Genomic DNA, 19,128 nt, shown 5'->3' with positions numbered 1-19,128 from the left:
GACACTGTACATTAGACCACCCTAAAAGTTTTTCCTCCTCCTCTGGTGTTTACGGTTTTCAGCAGCCGTATCACACGTCGTTCCCATTTAGCGACACGGTAGTTATTTGTCTTAAGACTAATTTCATAATCAAGCTCTGCTAGCTCTGAAGCATCTGTTTCCTTTGGAGTGTTGTGCAACACTTTTCACAGATTTATGCTCCTTGCAGTATCCCGTGTGCCACACAGGATGGATTATTTCACCAGTCTGCCTATGCTGCCAAAGTCCTAATATTTCTAGGGAAGTCTTATAAATTTGGAAGTTTGTATCCAAATTGTCTGCAAGTGTGCAGTTTCTTGCTACTATTGCTGTTTCCTCAATGCTGCTCACGTTTGAAGGGACATTCCCTGCTACTGTGGAGTTACATTGCCTTCAAGTTTAGCACATCTGACCCCAACCTTGCTTCCTACTTTTAACACTTTAGCAAACTGCCGAGTTTCACTGTGGACACAAGAAATACAGTTTCTCTCTTCTATAGACTGTGAAAATGAACCTACTTTAGAATTAGAAGAACACTCCTAAGATTTCTGTTCCTCATTGAATTCACTATGTTTGCGATGAGAAGAATTTAATGAGGGAAACTTCCTCCTTACTGGTGCCCCGATCATCTTTTAATTTCCTATTCTACTAAGCACAACCAAAGTAGTTCTAGTACTGTCTTTGGCCAGATGTTCACAGCTTAAAGAAAAACAGAGTGCATGCTGCTGCAAAATTTTAACGGTTTTAGGAATACCAGCTGACAGCCTAGACTCATACTTCAAGCCCAGCTCTGTTCCTAACCACAGAGGCATTCTTCATCCTTTGGATCCTGCCTTAACATGCTACAGAAAAATAGGAAAACAAAAATTACATCTTTGATGTCACCTTCAAATAATTTATTCAAAAAAGAAAGAGTTCATCTCTTACTTCAGCAAAAGTGTTAGGGATGGTCTTCATGGCCTATCCAGATTCTTAAGGGGTTATTTGTACCATCTTCTTTAGTCATCAAATAAATCTGAGCTTCCAACAGGTTATCCTGAGATGCAACGGGCAGGGGGAAGGGAGGAACAATATAGAAGGTAGAGTTGTACAACTGATAGGACACTTACCAAGGATACAGCAGACTATGGATATAACCTTGCATTGTCTAATTTAGAGCAGAGACATGATATTTGATCTCCTGCTACCCAGATGGATGTGCTAAGTTGACATCATGTGAGAAAGGCAACGGGGCCCTGCTCACTTCCTTATGCAAGAGTCCAGCCTCCAGGCATCAAGACACTTCCCACCGTTCATTAGTTCATTAAAATCAACGCTTTTTCTCACAGAAAACAATGTTAAAGTGTTGATCCCTCCTTCCCCCAGAAGAAATATCTAGCTGATTTAGCTCATGAAGGCTCTAAGACAGAAAACATTCCCTGCCTTAAAGAATTCGCAAGTACGTATGAGTGAACTAGGCTGCAATGCTCATAATCCGAAGCATGCATTATGTTGGCCAGCTTCAGAAGTCAGAGCATCAAGCCAAAAACACCATCTTGTGTCTTGAACTAGCAAACTGTATACAGAGAATTATGATTTTTGAAGATCCTCTTTTTCTTTTTTTTTTTCTATTTTTTTTTAAGGGGAAAAAAAAAAAGGTAAAAGCCACTGCTTGTCAGATCAAAAATCATCTGCTCATTTCTGTTCCATGACTGAACAACAACATAGGAGTATAATAACCTGGAACGATAAACACTTGTATAATGACCGTTCGTTGGTGTGCCATTTGCAAAGCAGGGCCACAATTATGTTCAAATGTTAAACTGATGGAATAAGACTGTGACCATCACTTAATTACATAGCTGCAATTTTTTAGTTTATTTTTTAAAGATGAGTCTATCATCTTGCAACAATTAGAATCACCAATTCAAAAGTCCTGCTTAGCAGTGGTTTCCACCATAGGCAACTAATCTGGTTGCATTCTCTTTTTTCCAAGCTACTTCTGTTCTTCCAGATTCTCCCTTCCAGCAAGCAGCTGATGGAGCTGCAAAAGCAGGAAGAGAGCAGAAGAGCCAGGCTCTTCTTGAGACCTTGCCCACAAGGAGTCTGCAGAAGCCTCCCTGTGTCCTTAAGTGCTCACTGTTTGCACAAGTGTGGTCTGTTATGTTTTGGGGTTTCTTTTGCTGTTTTGTGTTGAATGTGCTCAGGCTCTTCCATTAGGCATTCTAGTGCCAGGGAAATGTTGGAGCAATTTCTTTAGAGTATCAGATAACACAAAACTCTGTTGACTTCTGATGGCCTCACAACAATCTGTTGCATCAGGTCAATGTCTCTTCTCTTTCTCTAAGTTAGCAGCTTCTTCTTTCACTGAGGTTTATTTTCCTATCAACGTTTAAGCCCTTTTCTTTTCACCACTCCTTTCTGTTTTCCTTTAATATTGTGCTTCCAATTTTAAACCACTTCTCCAGCTGCTCCTTCCATCCCTGCCATATCCCACTCAGCCTAAAACTGTCAATTCTCATCCTGGGGATCTTTCCTTTTGCTTTATCAATGTTTTCAACCTGCTGATCTGCTTTTGCTTATTTCACTATAAAAATAAGGAAATAAACAATTGGTAAATATTTAAATAAGTTGCCTCAGGAAAACAGGAAAAAAATATATATATGTATTGCCATGCTGCTGTTATGCGGCTTTTAAATAAGAAAAATAAGGCAGAGACTGTGAATTACAAAAGTAGCAAGGGAGCAGCAGGAGTACTTCATCTCTTGGGTCATCCAAGAGTTCTGCCTCAGACGTCCGAGTTAGTCATGAACTCTGGAACAAACACTTCTGACCTCGCTGGGGAATAGGTCTGAACTAAAACAACCCTGCAAGATCTACACATTTTTGAGTCACGTGTTTCAAACTGCATATTATTGCCCACTAACTTTGGAGGTTATTAACTAAGTCTAAACAAGGGAAACCAATATGAGCAGAACCTCAAGCAATCACATGCATCTGATTCCATCTACAGCATGCAGGAGTATTTCAACACAGTATTCCACTTGCACTACACATATGCAGAACAACATGACAATTTTTCTGCTGTTGCTGAGAGCCACAAGCCTGATACGGCTGAAGACTATTGTTGGGGAGTTGCATTCTGTTTTGTTCTGAAAGCCACCTCCAGTGGAAGAGCACTTTTCCAAGCTGGCTTTAAATTGAATGTTCAAGATACTTCCTAAGATATTTTCCCATTTCAATATCTACATATGCAAGGTACTGTCCTTCAGAGGCACAAACTTATCTTCTAAAAGCAATTAGGCAACTTCATTATAGGCACATGAGAAAGACTAATACCTATCTCTACCAAGCGCAAGGAAAAACCCCCCCCCCCCCAAAAAAAAATTCCTCTCAGAGCAAGAGAGTTACATTAGCCAAAGTATGTATAGATCAACCAGTAAATTACGTTGCTGGTTTTTATTTTGAGGATGCACACAAAAGTGATAGGTGCTTGCTTTCATTACACATGGAAGTCAGAAAATAAACCACTACCAATCACAAACTTGGCTTTTAAAAAAATGCGCATCCACCCTATTAGCTTCGAGGCTGGTTAAAACTCACACCACTGAACTATTGCTCTCTCCTTAAATATCAAACTCAGCAATAGGTTTTAGAAAATTACGTTAAGAGGAATAAAATGTGTCTTGCTCACTGTCCTCACTCACCTGAGCATCTATTTTAATTAGTGCAATGTCAGCTTTTTCATCAACATCTTTAATTTTAGCTTCATATGTTTCACCGTTCTTCAGTTCCACCTTCACCCTGTTTTTGTTGGTGACTACGTGGGCGTTTGTCACTATCAGTCCGTCTTCTGAGACGATGAACCCTGAGCCACTGGCAACAGGAATCTCCCTCTTTGAATAAGGAAGTCTAAAAGGCACAGGAAATAAATATTTTTCCCTGCAAAAGGTTGCAAGAGCACATATAATTCCAAATAATACACAGCCCAAAAGAATGTGATTTTTTTTATGCTTTTGAATATCCGCTATTACTTGCTGTCGTTAACATAATAATGTACATGCATTAGTTTAATTTTTACTTATTTATTTTGCATTTTAATTTAACTCTTAAATTATCTTTAATTCTTACACATGCCATATCTATCAGGTCAGAAACCTCTGTGCTCTTCCATAGCATTAATTATCATTTCTGGCACAAAGTCAGCTGTTTTCAGGAATACAAAATCAAAAGCGGGCATCTTGTTTACCTACGAAATAATTCAATGTGAACCACAGCAGGAGCTATCTTCTCCACCACATCTGCAATAAAGTTGTATTTATGCCGCAGGCTATTAGGATGTTCTTGGCCTGAAATAGAAACACAAAACATGTCATGAGTTCTTCAAGTGGCAGGAGGAGGACCATTGCAAAACACCTGCACTAAAAACCCTATGTGGGTGTTTTTCCCCTCCTTACGCGTCACCAACCCCTTGCCCTGCAGGATCCCGTCTGGCTTTTTGCACAGAAGGGGCAGCAAGCCTTGTTAGGACAGCAGGAGGGCCCGTGCACACCTCTCATTTCAATCACGCATAACTGGGCCGCAAATCTGCCACGGAGGCAGCAGCGGGGCTGCAGCACCGGCTGCGTTCAGGCTGCCCCCAGTTCAGCACGTGGAAGACGAGGCCCTAACCCCTGCTTGAGCCTTGAGCTGGGAAAGCTGAGCATGGGTCCAAGGGCCGTGCAGCCTCTGCTGACGCTGCTTCAACCCGCCTGGGACGCCAGGCCTCTGCCAGGCCCTTGGTGAGCGCCACAGGGCCGCCCGCCGGCCATGGGGCCATGGGCTGCACGGGGCAGTGGGGCCCATGGACTTTGGAGTTTATGGAGCTGCCCCCGGAGCTGTAAAAATAGATACGGGCATGAAAACAATGGGACCGCAAAGCTTTGCATTCCTGGGCAGTATTGTAACACAAAAGCGCGTGGCCACTGAGTATTCAAGAGGGGTCACTGGGATTTCCAAAAGCAACTGGATCCCAAACTCCTATTGTAGCCGACAGAAAACCTGTCTGCACCATCGGATGTCTACAAATCTCTGGAAAAAACATACAATTGTGACACAGCTTCCCATTCTCACAGGTCAGGGATAAAACCTTTTTTTTTTTTTTTTTTTTTTTTAATGGAGAGCAACTAAGCAATCTGTCCCTCCAAAGAGTTACTTCATATTTCCCTAGAGGCAAGAACCCCTTCTTTTCACCAGTACTCCCATTTTATCTGACACAGCTTGCATTACAAAGGCACAAACAAAATCGGTGATTGACTTCCAGATGAGTACTACGTGCTGTGCTGCTCCAGCCATCCCTGCCCTTTGGGTTTTCAATCCACAGATTAAAGCAGTAAGCAGCTTGTGGATGCTGCAGGTGCCTGGGACAGTGCAACAGGAGGATTTATTTGCAGAGCTGTAGGGCACGTGGGACTCCTCTGAAATCATCCTGCTTTCCATAGCTGGATGACACGCATAATCTGTTGAAACCAGACTGGAAAAATCTGAAATTGTTTACGTATGGGATGAAGACAAAAACCCACTACAGGAGTTTTAGAGGAATGGTTTGGAACAAATCACTGCTGCTCTTACCAGATACTGGCTTGATTCAGGGGTGAAAACTGTGTTTCTGATGGCTTAGTAACACCAGCTGGTATGTTTTCCCCCTAGGAGCTGGGAGGATGCTCAGCCCAGCTACCACCTGACCACTCACAAACCTGTTTTCTTCCCACTTGTACCCTGTGAAGCGCCTCAAGTGCTTTGAAATGCCATCAGTCACGAACAGCAGCAACAGCAGTAACAAAATAATCCACTATACTGTTTCAGATCACGGTTTGGACACGTTAATCTGCTTTATGACACAGAAATGTTTATCAGGAAAGTGGTGCTCTCACCTGCTTTCCTCAAAAGTATTCTGTGCTTTATCTGACTTGTGCTCAAGCTGTTATCCTTGGACTTGAACACCAGAAAGGCATAAGGGCATCCTGATTAAGACTCCTCATCCAAAAGATTTATGCTTTCTCTATTAGAAATGCCCAGCGTTACACGAACCACATTCATGGCTATACGTAAAGCTGGCAACTACAATGGGCGTGTTTTGGAAAGCTGGTAGGAGGAAGAACCACACTGAGAATGCGTTCGGAAGTATTCACTCACATGGAACAGGAGCTTGGGCAGATTATCAGATTGGATTAACGTGACATTGGGATAAAACGCCACGGGGCATGAGCGTATCCATCAATACGCTTTTTGATCACTGCTTCTAAAATGATTTTGTCTAAGTTACAGTGCTGCGGACATTTAAAGGTCACATCCTGCCCTTGAAAAAGAGAGCTGCCACAGATGAGGGAAACTGCACAGGGAACACAGGTTTTTTATGTCTTCAGTGTTTGGTTCTTTTTTTGTATTCGGCTATTCAAGAAGAGAACGGATGCCTAAGCTGTACATGGTGAGACTACTAATACTTCATCTCAGAGAGCTGCCTTCACTTTGAGTCTGCAGCTACGAATGCCAAGATTTCAGAAGTGAGGCTTTTCTGCATATAAACCAGCTTGTGCAGTCCCAAACTAAGCTGCACAGTTAAAAGGTCAAAATTTCATACTGTGAAAAAGTTAGATAATAAATACTGATTCATGGCATACTGACCTAAAAAGCTTACCACGCCTGTCCTTTGCTTATGTATTAGGAATTCTTGCATTGTGTAACACAGTTTTGCAACAGCTCTTGAACGACTGCCCACTTAAATGGAAAACATACCTTTTCGAAGCAAATAAACAACAGTCAAAGTGCTGCTCACATTAATTCATTGATGAACACTAGCAGAAAAAAATCCCCAACAGCTGGTCTTTAGCATCGTATTGAAAGGAAATTTAAAAGCAACAATAAAATAATTAACATGTTGAGAATTTCTTCTATTACGGGGAAAAAGTAGCATGGGGGGGAAAAACCGACAAAAAAAGAGATGTGTGTGCATCCTCTTTGACCGTTACGTGCACACATTAAGCTCACCGTAGCTAATTGCTCTTTGGGATTATTGAGCAATGCACGTGGGAGCTGAGAGGTGTGTTTATCTTTACTCTGAGCCACAGCCCCCAGTTTTATCTCAGATTCGAATCATCAGCAGGCACAGGCTACGGAGGTTTTCATGACATGGTTTTCACTATTTAATCCCCCGTCTGTGTATTCCAATAGATACAACCACCGTGCCCATCCTTACAGGGAACCTGACAAGCAGGTGGATAGCTCTTCAATTCCGTATTTAAATTGTAGATTTCTCGGTTAAAAACTGCTTCTTTGGTATAACCAATGTTGAATCCACGTGAATATTTCTACCCAGTTTTCTGGCTCTTTTCATACATTTTTTTAAACCACACCCTTCTGGAGTTTTGTTCCTAGTAGGTTCCTTTTATTATTTTGTGGGTTTGTTTGTTTGTTTATTTGTTTTGAAACACTGAGGTGGGCTTGAATGAAGCTCCAGTTCCTAAATACCTTCAGGCTTGGATGTTCAGATCTCTGCAGACTGTTCTCTGTCTATTTATGTGCTGTGATTATTTGTGTTTTGTAATGTTTTTATTGAACTATTGCACAATGCCCTAAATGCCCATGAGCATGGTTAAGAAACTTTCATTAATGGCATTAATAAGTTGATTCTTGTGAATTCAGTTAATGACCCAAAACTGACTTAAAAACATAAATAGGTTACAGCATGAAAAACTCCCAAGGCAGTGAAATTTTCAAGGACTTCAAAGGTGTGCTGGCTGTCAGCCCTCGAATGAAAGGGAAAATCTCTGCCAACTGACATTAAGGGTGCTAATATCAGTAAACAAACTGCTGAAAGGAAAGGCTGAACACCAAGTCATGGAAAAAAGCACAAGACGCTGTAAACAACCAAAATAATTTGGTTTCAGAAAGAGAAGCCAAAAAGGCATGCTAAGATCTAGGTTTTGATTAGGTCATGACTCACAGTGGCACTGATGCTTTAATGTTTACATCTCCCACATGCTGCTTTTGGTAATATTTTGAGCTAAACTGAAAGGATGCTTTGGAGATAGCAATCTCCTGGAAGTAACCTCTCCCCTTCAGCTGTGAGAACTGCATCCGCTCACACAGGCAGGTCCACATCTCGTGAGAACAGCTCTTTGTACCAAGTTGCAGGCACAGAAACAGATCTTCCCATCCACTTTTCTTGAGCTTTTCCCCTCTCAAACAAGGGGATTCTGCTCTCCTCCATCCAGGAGCAGCGTGCTGCCCATCCTCCCCTGCTTCCTGACAACCAAGGGGATTCTCCACGCAACCACTGGTGTGTACCCAGTAGACGTGAGAGGGATGATGTTTTGCACTGAGACACAACACACCTACCTAGTGGGCAGCCACCAGCAAGTGTCTCCCTCTCAGCTTCCCTGGACATGAACACACCAGACAGCCCCGTGTCCTTTCCAAGTCAAAAAAAAACAGATTCAGTTTGGAACAAGGCCCTCGACTTCTTTAAAAAAATAGCATGAAAGCTTCATTCCCGTTAAGATGAATAAAACTTAGCGTTAAACAAAAATCATCTAGATAGCTGCAATCACCGATATACGTATTTTAAAACCTGTTACAGAGGATGCTCATGAGCAAATTGCAGGGAGCACCACCTCCAGGCACCTTAAAGGTGCTTCATTTTGGACAAGTGCAACACCTCCTCCTCCCAGGGGAACCAAATTAACATCTCCTTCGGGCTGTAGCTGAACCAGGGGGGCTGCTTCTCCCTCACCCCACTCCTCAGACCCATGGGTACCAGCCCGAGGGCTGAGATCCCACAGCCTGCTAACATCAGCCCAGTGGAAAATGGGACCCAGATGGGATCCACGCTCAAGCTTATCCTCTCCTGTAGGCTTGGTATCAATCAGGACTGATTTCTGTCCCTGCCTAGTCACACAGGGTATGACGAGCAGAGCCACTGCAGCCTGCTGGAGCTTATGGGCTAGCTAAATGTATTAAGCAGCTCCAGGTTGCTGAAAATAGATGACTGCTTCCTCCTGCACGTGCTGCTTGCTTAGCACTGTGTCCACCCACCCTTGGTACGGATGCACGCTGGGGTCTGAAAGAAAAGCTTGGGTTTCCCTGCAGCATGAAGCCAGCAGGGCTTAGGCACTCACAGAACCTCAGGGCTGGCAGAATCGGCGACTACTAACACAAACCACAAGACCGTAAAGTTTTCCTTGGAGGACTTCCACCCTCCCAAATGAAACTCCGACCGCGGCTGTTTGTACAACCCCCCATTCATGTCATATAGGAAAATGGCAAACCTCTGACGCTGCTGTGGAAACAAAAACTGGAGCAAATGTGCTTAGCTCACGCTGAAAACGGTGCTATCAGCAAGCTCCGCTGGAGAGACACAAGGAAAAAGTGATGTGTGGGAATCTGCTGCCACTTTTTTTTTTTTTTTTTTAAAAAAAAAAAAACATCAAACTGCAAGCCTAAATATTCCACTTCCTATTCAAGGATATATTGTGTAAGACACCAAAAAAGGATATTATGCAAGAAAAACACTAAGAAAAGAAGACAGCATTCTACACGTTGCAGACGATTCGCTCAGGAACTGTTCTGAGATCAGCGGAGGGATTTTTGAGAGCTCTAAACCGCAGTACCATGCGAGTAAAACCACCATTACATCAGTATTTTTCCTGTATAATCAAAGGAGAAAGTAAAGAAATGTCACTGATTTCTGAGAAGATAGTCTGTATTACTGTGACATCCCTAACAACAAAAATATTTACATAGCACTAAATAACGGAGGGATTCCAAGTGCCTTATTCTACCAAACACTAAACCGAACAAACCCGGGAGTCATTTAACATATTTCCTGCAGCAAGGACCACTGCAAGATTGAAATGAGGATTTTAAATGGAAATGACTCTATTTCACCTTTGTAAGTTTGCATTCGTGCCAAAAAGCAATTTCATCTCCACAGTATTTAGATGATCGATTCATTCTTGGCAACCTTTCACGAGGACTGTGTCACACGCATCAAAAATCTTGCAAGTGACAGGCTTCAAACTTTGTATTTTTCCTACTAATACAAAAGCCTGAAACCCTTATTTCTGAGTGCTGATTTGCAATGTGTGTGTAGGAAAGGTGCCAGTTAAAACAGGACATCTATACAATGTTCATAGAAGAAACAGCTCTCAACAACAAGAGCGTACAACAGTTTCCAGACCAGAGTGCAGTTGTTCATATAGAACAGCATTTTTGAGTACAAAAATGAAGGCAAGTCACACATTTTAATAGATAACCTCAAGAACAAGGATTGACTTTGATGATTTTCAGCCAAGAGAGTGTGAAAGCGAACCAGCACCCAGCAGCAGAGGGTGTGCAGAGAGCACTGCTCCAGTCTCCTCGGTCCAGCTTCTTTCTCAGTGAGAACCAGACCTCGTCAGCATCCATTTCCAGTCTGCTTCAAGTTTGGTTTTCCACTGAAAACGGTAAAATGTCAATGACCTAAGGTAATACGCCCACAGCTTTCTTGTAGGAAATCCCTATATAACTTCAGATATAAAACTTAAAGTTTTAGCCAGACAGGCCAACAGTTTTCTCCCTGTGTTGCAAATCAGCTACTGAATCACTAGATAGGTATCAAATAGTTGGAAAGTTTTGCAGGAGGAGTAATAGTCAGGCTGTGTGCATCTCAGCTGCTTTACTCAGTCTCTATGCAACCTGCAAAACAGCAATTTAAATCCTCCACGTCTTGGGTTTATCTTTAAAGTGGGCATAACCCCTATTTTATCCTACAGGAATAGTCGCAGACTTCAGCAACACTTACAGAGCCTCACAGGGCGGAAATATGTATATAAAACCTCCCCCAGATGCCAGGAATTCTTCTATAAACCATGCACACTGCCCAGTCCCTGAAAAAAAAAAGGAAAACGAAAAACCCCCTCACAGTTACAACGGCAGAAATACGGGAGCAAAAGCAATAGGCTCCTGAGCTGATGAGGATAAAAAGCAGGGGGAAGGCATCCAGAGAGGATCCAGCTCCATCCAACACAACAGGAAACTGCGATTTCTTCTGTAAACACCGGCGGCGAGGTGGGAGCAAGCCCAGCTCCTGCGCAAACAGCCCGCAGGGAACACGCCGTTCCCTGAGCTCGCCGGGCAGCAACATGGCCATATTAATACAACGCGGAGCCCGGGCTCATCGGCGATGACAAATTAGCAGCAGGACGGTGACAGCGAGGCGCTGGGTGGGCACGGTGCTCTGCTGGTGATGGCAGGCACCGCGCACCCGGACCTGCCTCGCACCAAAAGCTCGGGGAGGGCACAGCACCAGAGAGAAAGGCTGAGAAAAGGGGAAAAAAAAAAAAAAAAGAGCAATTCAGGCAGAGTGCTGGGCTCGAAAACATCGTTAATGGTAGTGCTGGCCGAGCTGGAAACACTAAGAAATGTAAGTCAGGTAGTTATGGAAAAGAGTCTGCCTTATTTCCTGCAGACAGATTAAAAGAATATTTCAGGCGACAGGTTAACGCAGACGTGGTATTCTCTTCTCTGCCGAATGCTGAAAATACAGCAGATGAGTCAGGAATAATTTCTCCACTCCTTTTTCCAGCCCAGCTCTCAGTTTATGTCCCTCCCAGCTCGCGTCGTCACCCAGCTCCACTTCCCAGCTGCACGCATTGCAGGCGGAGAAGGGAGAAGGGGCAAGACGTCCACTGAAAAGTCAATTAGGTAACAACGATGTGGTAATCCCGACACCCCACTTGTAACCAGCAGCTGTCTGATCTCAAAAAATTCCTCTTAACATTATAAAAACATTAAAGTCTCATTTTAAGTATGTGAGAAATTTTCGCGCTGAGTGTCTAGAAGACAGAGTTTAAGAGAGATTTAGTTTCAGCTTCTAGGAACCCTGGTATGAAGACACCAGAGTATGAAAAGTTCTTGTTTTTGTTGGTTTTAGTTTGTTTATTTTAAGCATTTTTTCTCTAATGAAAAACCTTAAAAAAAAACTCTTTATATGCAAGCTCTCCAGCCAGGAAGCCTTGGTTTCACCAATTGGACTCGGATTCCTCCTGTGGTGACAACAGAGAAGGATCAGATCTATAGAAGAAACCTCAAAACTGTAATAAAATGTACACGGCCCATAGCCTGGGGCTTCATAATTGTACAGCACATAAATCCAGCATAACTCAAAGGCCACAAAATATCTACGCAGGGAACAAGTCCCACCGTCTCTGTCATTATTTTCTACGCGTGTCTATGGAGTCATTCCAGGAGTGTTTGGGAAATGAAACAGGATTAATGCAGGCTCCTGCCACCCTATTCAGAGAATTACAGAATGGAGGTGGCACTGAAAATTTGTCGTGTTATTGCTACGTGGCTCCTGCTTGCCCACTTGACTGCCTTCAGATGGAGGTCTACATACATACAGACCTCTGACACCCAGTGTACAGACATGCCAAGCTGTGTGCATGTTGTCCCAGACAAGGGAACGAATCATCCCTTCACCAACACAAATGATGAAGTGTGGCAGTCCTGGGGGCTCGTGTTTACTTTCAGGGAGGGATGGGGGGGGGGGGGGAGCTGTTTGGGTTTCTTGTCCCTGACGGTGCTCGCTCCACCCACGTCTTGCCTTCTCCAGGATTACTTTCTGCAGAAGCAGATTGACAGATCATCAATGCTGTTTGCAAAACTTTGCCAAAACTGCAGTCTGCAAGTTTAAGAAATAAAGTAATGGAAAAGAAAAGTAATGGAAAACGGAGCAGCTATGCTGGCCAGGGGCAGAAAAATGAGCAGGGACTCAAAAGCTCGGTTTGCGCTCAGCTCTGCTACTGGCTTAGGTGGTGACCCTGAGCAAAGCCCTTTATCTTCCTCTGCCCTAGATTTGCTATCTGTAAGAGGGGGTAGCAACATCGGCCTCTCCAAATTGTTGTGAGATCCCTTAATGCTCTGCTATATAAACCCTTTTGATTTCAGACCATCAGATAACTTCTAGGCATGGTCAGTAGATACACGATGCACTATTTCATCCGCTGGTTATTTGTCAGTAACAACGCGCAAATCCAACTGCTATCAGAAACACAGAGCAATTTTTAATTCTAACCACTGTCACTCCCTGTCATCCCTATTTCTGCAAAACTGGATGCAGGAGACACTCACCTTGCCAAAAAAAAAAAAAAAAAAAAAAAAAAAAAAAAAGCTCCTGAAACTTCACAAGATGAGGGAAAACAGGAAACAGAACGAGAACCCCTGATGGAATTTGACAGGATAAAATGACGGCAAGCCAAGGGCTTCCCAAGTCACCAAACTTTAAAGTAACACCATCAGCAACCTCTGTCCTTTTTTGGAAGTTTAGGATACCGTAAGTCTCCTGTTACAGACATGAGGGGAACATCTTCAGTCAGCGTAAATGAATGCGTTATTTTATAGTTTATTAGTGCAGGGAAGCCGAGACTTGCCTTTTAGAAACGTTCTTCTCTTTGAGGCGGGCGAGCCAACCTGGGAATCACAGTGGCCTCTATCCAGAAGACAAAACCAGGTTTTTCTTTTTTCCCCTACATCCAGCACAGTCTCCAAAATAGTATTATATGGAGACCTGGGCCCAGTTATGAGTAATGTGGGACACACGACACTGCCGAGTCCAGCCAGGCATCCTGGAGGCCCCAGCAATTTATGGGAGCAGGGAATTACTTTATTTACCACAAAAGCTAAGTTCAGCAGTACCCCGGTTTCTATTTGTAACGTCGCTTTCTTTCACTCTAAGCACACATAAACTCACATTTGAAAAATATTTTCCAGCTTCTCCTATTTCTTGGACAGCAGATTCTTTCCTTCAACTGCTCGGGATACGCTGCCTCCGTCCCATCCAGGCTCTGTTTAACACGACTCCTCCTGCTTACTCATGGCTTTGAGCGCTCCTGCTCAGTCCACAGGTACCTTCAAATTTCAAAGCCCAGAAGATGAAAGCACTGAACCTTCCCCTTGTTCCAAATCTGTGTTTACTAACTTCACTGTTTGAAGTCTAAAGACGAGCGAATTATTCCAAGCTCCCCGGGAAGGAAATCTAGACATGGAGTGAGGAAAAAGGTGAGCCTCTTCAGACAAACCACTTCTTACAGTCCCCTCCTCTCACAGCTGAATACTTGGCTTTGGAAAAGTTTTTAAGCCCACGCTGGGGAATTGGTTCTCTTCTGGAAATATGTTGCTATTTATTTCCACTGCACTTGGCTCCTTTTCCCTCCCTCTCTCCCATTCTCCCCCTGCCACAAGAGACAGGGGAGGCAGAAGACTACTTCAGACCACCCATGCACAGTAACTGAGGGAGATGAAGGAGGCTGAAGAAGTCCGTGGTGCTGGCGTGCCTTTGTGCATCCTGTTCCTTTCCACTCCATCCTCCTGGGTCACTTTTACAGGCTCCACACGTGCCGAGCAACCTGCAAAGCTCTCAACATTTCTTCAGCATGCTAACCATGACGTGGCTATTATGATCTTTAGGGAAACAGCTGAAAGCCTGGTTCACAAAAACAAGATCAACTTTCCTCTTGATAAATCTCTGGCTTATTTCCTGACCTTCCCAGATTTCTCAACCGAGTTTCTCTTCCTGCCCTGATTATTCATTCCTGCAAGGCGTACCACTGCCAGACCACTTAGCTCTGTGAGTACTGCAGGCAGGCAAAGTTAGGCAGTTCCATCTACAGCTCTTTCCCATTGTTTGCTGCATCAATCTCTTTATGTATATATTTTTTCAAAGGGCTGAGAATTAATGACAAATGGTTTATTGACCGCTGAGGTCATTTTCTTCTGCCAGATAATTATACAGAGTCACTTGGACGCAATTCAGCCTGGTGCACTTCAGAACAGTCAGCTACTTTGCAAGAAATTGAGTTTGAGCGATGGATTTTTTTCTCTTCCCATCATCTCTGGACCTACTAAATGATAATAGAAAGAAATAACAAAACTCACCTCCTGCTTCCCCCAGTGCAAGGAGAAACTGATCTGCTTAACCTAAAGCAGAAGAGCACACATTGAACTGAACACGTCATCGTGGTGTGAGCACTTCTGTGACAGAGCAGCGTGACTGCCCTGTGACAGGCACTGGCATCCCAAGGGCTGCTGAGGTTACTGGGGTACTACACAAGTCTAATAAAAGTATGAAAGCCTAAAAATCTGCCTCAAGAAGGGTCAGAGGAAAGTCAGGAACTGAGAGCATCTGTGAGGAACTTTCTTCCTCTGACTAAAGGTCAGAAGATGACCTGGGCCCATTTGTGTTTTACGGGGCAGCTCCCCAGAGCACAGCAAGGAAAGAACAGCACGCTGCCCTAAGGCGCTGGGAGAGGCGAGGAGGGGAAGGAAAACCGGCTGAAGGGTGTGCTGAAGGTCCTCAGCCTACTCCCCTTGGTCAGCAGGGACTCGAGAGCACCACAAACATATTTGCAGAAGAAAAAGAAAACATCCTCCAACACGACGAACATCAGCACGCAAAGCACTGAGGTCTCGTTCGCTGACCTCATTCCTGGGAGCGGGACAACAGTTATTTACATGGCCGTGGCTTCTGCTCAGAGGACGTTCACCTTTTGATGGCACTTTATTTTCACGTGTGCTGAGCCAGGCCCTGTGCGGGCCCTCTACCTGCGTGTGCTTTGACAGGCCTGAGCGCTCTCTGCCAGCGCCGCTCGCCCTTGACGGGGAGCGAAGGTGTCTTTGTGTTAAGCTTGAGACTACATTTTGTCCCAGCCGCAGCTCGGCAGGCCGGCCCGGCCTGCTGCACAAAGCGCACGCAGCCTGCCAGGGCTGCTGGGGCTCGTCTGGCAGCGTTTTCGGTACGAGCAGCAGGGCCACGTCCTCCGCCAGAGGCAGAGGGAATGTCTGCCTGGGTCTGAAGCCGCTGCAGGCAGGGGCTGCCCACCACCACTGGGCAGACAGGACAGGGACAGGATGGGATGGGGACAGGGCCGGCATGGGGACGGGGCCCACACCAGCAGGACGGGTACCGCAGGTTACACTGCCCCGGCAACGCGGCGGGAGGGAAGGAGGAAGGACAGAGGCACCCACGCCTCCCGAGACGTGGACACGGGCTCTAATGAAAGGGTCAGCAGCCGCCGCGCAGCCCCAGCAGCATGTAGCCCTGCCCGCTGCCTGCCCAGGAGCATTTGGGCCCTGCTCCCATCCATGCATTCACCACATGGAGGCCAGCCCTGTGTCAGCCCCGGCTGGACGCCGCAGCCTGGCCCTCACCCGTTCACGGGGTTTCTCCAGCCACAGCCCGTTTCGCCCTTTCTGTGTCTCCATGTGCCTGGCTGCAGAGCGAGCTGCCGGCCCACCCTGCGCCCAGAGCCCACCCGCTCAGCACCTCAGTGCCACCACCACCACGCCACAGCTTAAGTCCAAGGCCAGTGAAATTTTCTTCAAGCTTTTTAAGGCTCAAAATCCCTATTTTGCAAAGGAAAGCATCTCCCTTATGCACACAGACCCAGAGCAACGCCTCCCCAGCCTCTCCTCACCCTCTCCACAGCATGCCCTGTATTTGGGCACAGGCACTGAGAACCACTAAGGGCAAAGAGAGGGGACTGTCACAGGTGGGAACTGAAAAAGACAAAAGTTTTATTTCACGTAACACACCGTGTTGTACTTGACCAACTACTGAAGTGATGGCAATCTTGCTTTCTCTGCATCCCCGTTCTCTTGCTTCCCTTGGGTCACAGCACTGTGTTAACTAGATTATTTATGAAGATATGTTACTGTGAACATATAAAAACATTTTATCAAGGATAATCCATCTGCAGGTAGAAAGAGCGCTCTTGAAAATGAACTCAAAATAAAATAAAAAATTAACAACTGTAAGGTGCCACATATTAGGCAATGGCTTTTCAAAACAGCCTCCAGGGAATGCAGCTTTACAGCCTACTCTCCATTTCTCTTTATTTTGGAGGTTTTCAGCCAACTCTCCATTTCTCTTTATTTTAGGTCCTTTGCATATGAAAAAAAGCTCTGAGTGCAGCACTGCTCGCTGTGTGCTAGGGATAACCATGTGCTACTGGTTTGCTCTCTAGCACCTTCCTTTTGTCCCTGCTGATACAGATAAGCAGCACAGCTCCAACCAGAGGTGCACAGGGACAAAACGAAAGGCTGAAGGCACCCTGGTGGTCCTGCAAGAGCTCCTCTGCCAAGCAGAGCTCTGCACTGGGCCGATTCGCCCAACAAGTTCTCTGCACGGCTTACAGCAGATGCACATTGTTCTCCAGCTCAAACGCTGCTAGCGGAAAAGGCTGCAAGGCAACAATATTGGCCTCATGAATTGAGAGCTGGAAAGAAAAAATAAATCACAAGGCTTTATATTATGTTGCAGATCAGGAAACTGTAGTGAGAAAGCTTTGATTGTCTCCGTCACTAAATGCCAGCAATGTTCCACAGAACACAAGGCAGCTTTTAAACTGGGGGAAAAACAGGGGTACAAAAAGGGACTGTACTGATACAAGAGTTTGATCTCTGAGGCAGGATCGGCATTCTGCCCAAGCACAGCACAAAGCTGCTATATGACGGGATATTCTTCTGCTAGAGAGGTGAGGGCTAAATACGGAGAAAAGATTACAGCTGTTTGTAAGGAAAGAAGCGCAGAAATGGTGCAGCCTGCACCCAGATAAACAGTCCTCAGGGAAACAGCACCTACCAAAACACGACTACCACTTCAGAAACAAAACCTTACTGCACGCTGTTTTTACGTGTTACCCTCTTACGTGTTGAGTGGCTTAAAACAAATGCACAGCCTTAGCTTAAACGATTTAAGCCAATCTGTACAAAGGTTTGCAATAAGACACCCCATAAGGACCATCCTGTGCTTATCGACCTGCATGTTTCTGCCTTGCTGTGTCACATCCTGCACGAATCACTTCTAGAAATGAGGCCAGAGACTTGGCCCTGCTGCCCAGTTCGGCAGTCCTGTGTGCAGAGGCAGCTGCATAACGCGGCCACGCGCCTTTGCCTGATGCACCAGGGGTTTGCACCCATAACCCATCCTGGTGCACGGTGTGCTCAGCTGCACCCATCTCGAATACAGAACTAAATAATAACCATAATGCCAAAGGAAAAACACTCCACTTGTTTCTGCTGCTTATGCTGTTAATTCTTGATGACCACTCCTGGCCTCCAGAAGCACTGGAAGCCAGCCTCCTGTGCTGCCAAGTCACTAGTTTCCTCCTCTTTTGCAAACCCATTGTTAATAAGCAGAGCGCATCTGCTAAGTTGGGCCAGGGCAGCCAGCTCTGCTCTGCTGTCATGGACACGTTGCGATCAGATTTTAACAGTTTCTGATTTTGTTCCCCGTGGCATTATTTTGTGATGAATTGCCGGGATGGGAGCGCGCTCCAGCATTTTGCCGAAGTGCGCTGAAGGTGCACAGACCGGGATGCTCGCTGCCCCGACCTCCCAGGTCCTTCAAGCAACTCCCCCGGCTGGAGCCCAGCATCCTCGAGCATCCCTTTATTTTGGGTGGGTGGGAGGGGGTGGGAGGGGAGGTTTAAAGCTGGACACGGCATCCTCTCCGCCCGATGCCTGAAAGACTACAAATGCATATTTTCGCTCTGGTTTCTCACCGGACCCGAGCTCCAGAGGCGAGCCGAAGCCAGTCCCTTCTCCTCAGGCTGGTGCCACCCAGTGCGAGCCCCGTCCTGGGACAGCGGGGGGTCACCTTGGGGGCCCAGTCCCGACCCAGGAGCAGCACCCGAGCCCTCCCCGGCCCCCGGGCACCGTCCTCCCCGCGCTCCCCCTTACCCTGCCCGCAGGCTCCGCGCTGGATGGCGATGACGGGCGGCTGCCGGAGCGCCTCAGCCCGGCGGCTGGCGGCCCGCAGCTGGCAGGGGCTGCCGTAGGTGAGCCCATCGCTGCCGCACACGGGCTCGCTGCTGGAGCACACGCAGCGCCCGGCGGCCGCCCGCTTGCGGACCGTGCCCGAGGCGGGCACGCCGGCCCCGGCCGCCACGACGCAGCGCAGCCCCTCACCGCACGGCGGGCTGCCGCCGCCAACGGGGGCTCCGGGGGCTCCGGGCCCGCCGCAGGGCTCGCCCTCCTCGGCGCCGCACACCCGGCAGCAGCCGCAGGCGTCGAGCACGGCTCCGCCGGGGCAGGAGGCGGGCAGCGGCGGGCAGC

At 46.2% G+C, this 19,128-nt stretch overlaps 1 protein-coding gene across 1 annotated transcript in view; it reads right to left on the bottom strand.

The window, feature by feature from the left end:
• The window catches only part of HTRA1 (HtrA serine peptidase 1), a 45,735-nt gene that overhangs the window by 11,460 nt on the left and 15,147 nt on the right, over positions 1–19,128 (bottom strand). The window contains exons 2-4 of the mRNA XM_035329484.1: positions 18,754–19,015; positions 4,247–4,346; positions 3,705–3,909 (exon numbers count right to left, since the gene is read on the bottom strand). Of these exons, the coding sequence (XP_035185375.1) occupies positions 3,705–3,909; positions 4,247–4,346; positions 18,754–19,015 (567 nt within the window). The remainder of the gene's footprint in view (positions 1–3,704; positions 3,910–4,246; positions 4,347–18,753; positions 19,016–19,128) is intronic.

Source organism: Oxyura jamaicensis, chromosome 6 (assembly GCF_011077185.1).
Source record: "Oxyura jamaicensis isolate SHBP4307 breed ruddy duck chromosome 6, BPBGC_Ojam_1.0, whole genome shotgun sequence".
NCBI lineage: Eukaryota > Metazoa > Chordata > Aves > Anseriformes > Anatidae > Oxyura > Oxyura jamaicensis.
Note: the sequence above shows the minus strand (reverse complement) of the source record. Positions and strands in the feature narration are given on the sequence as shown.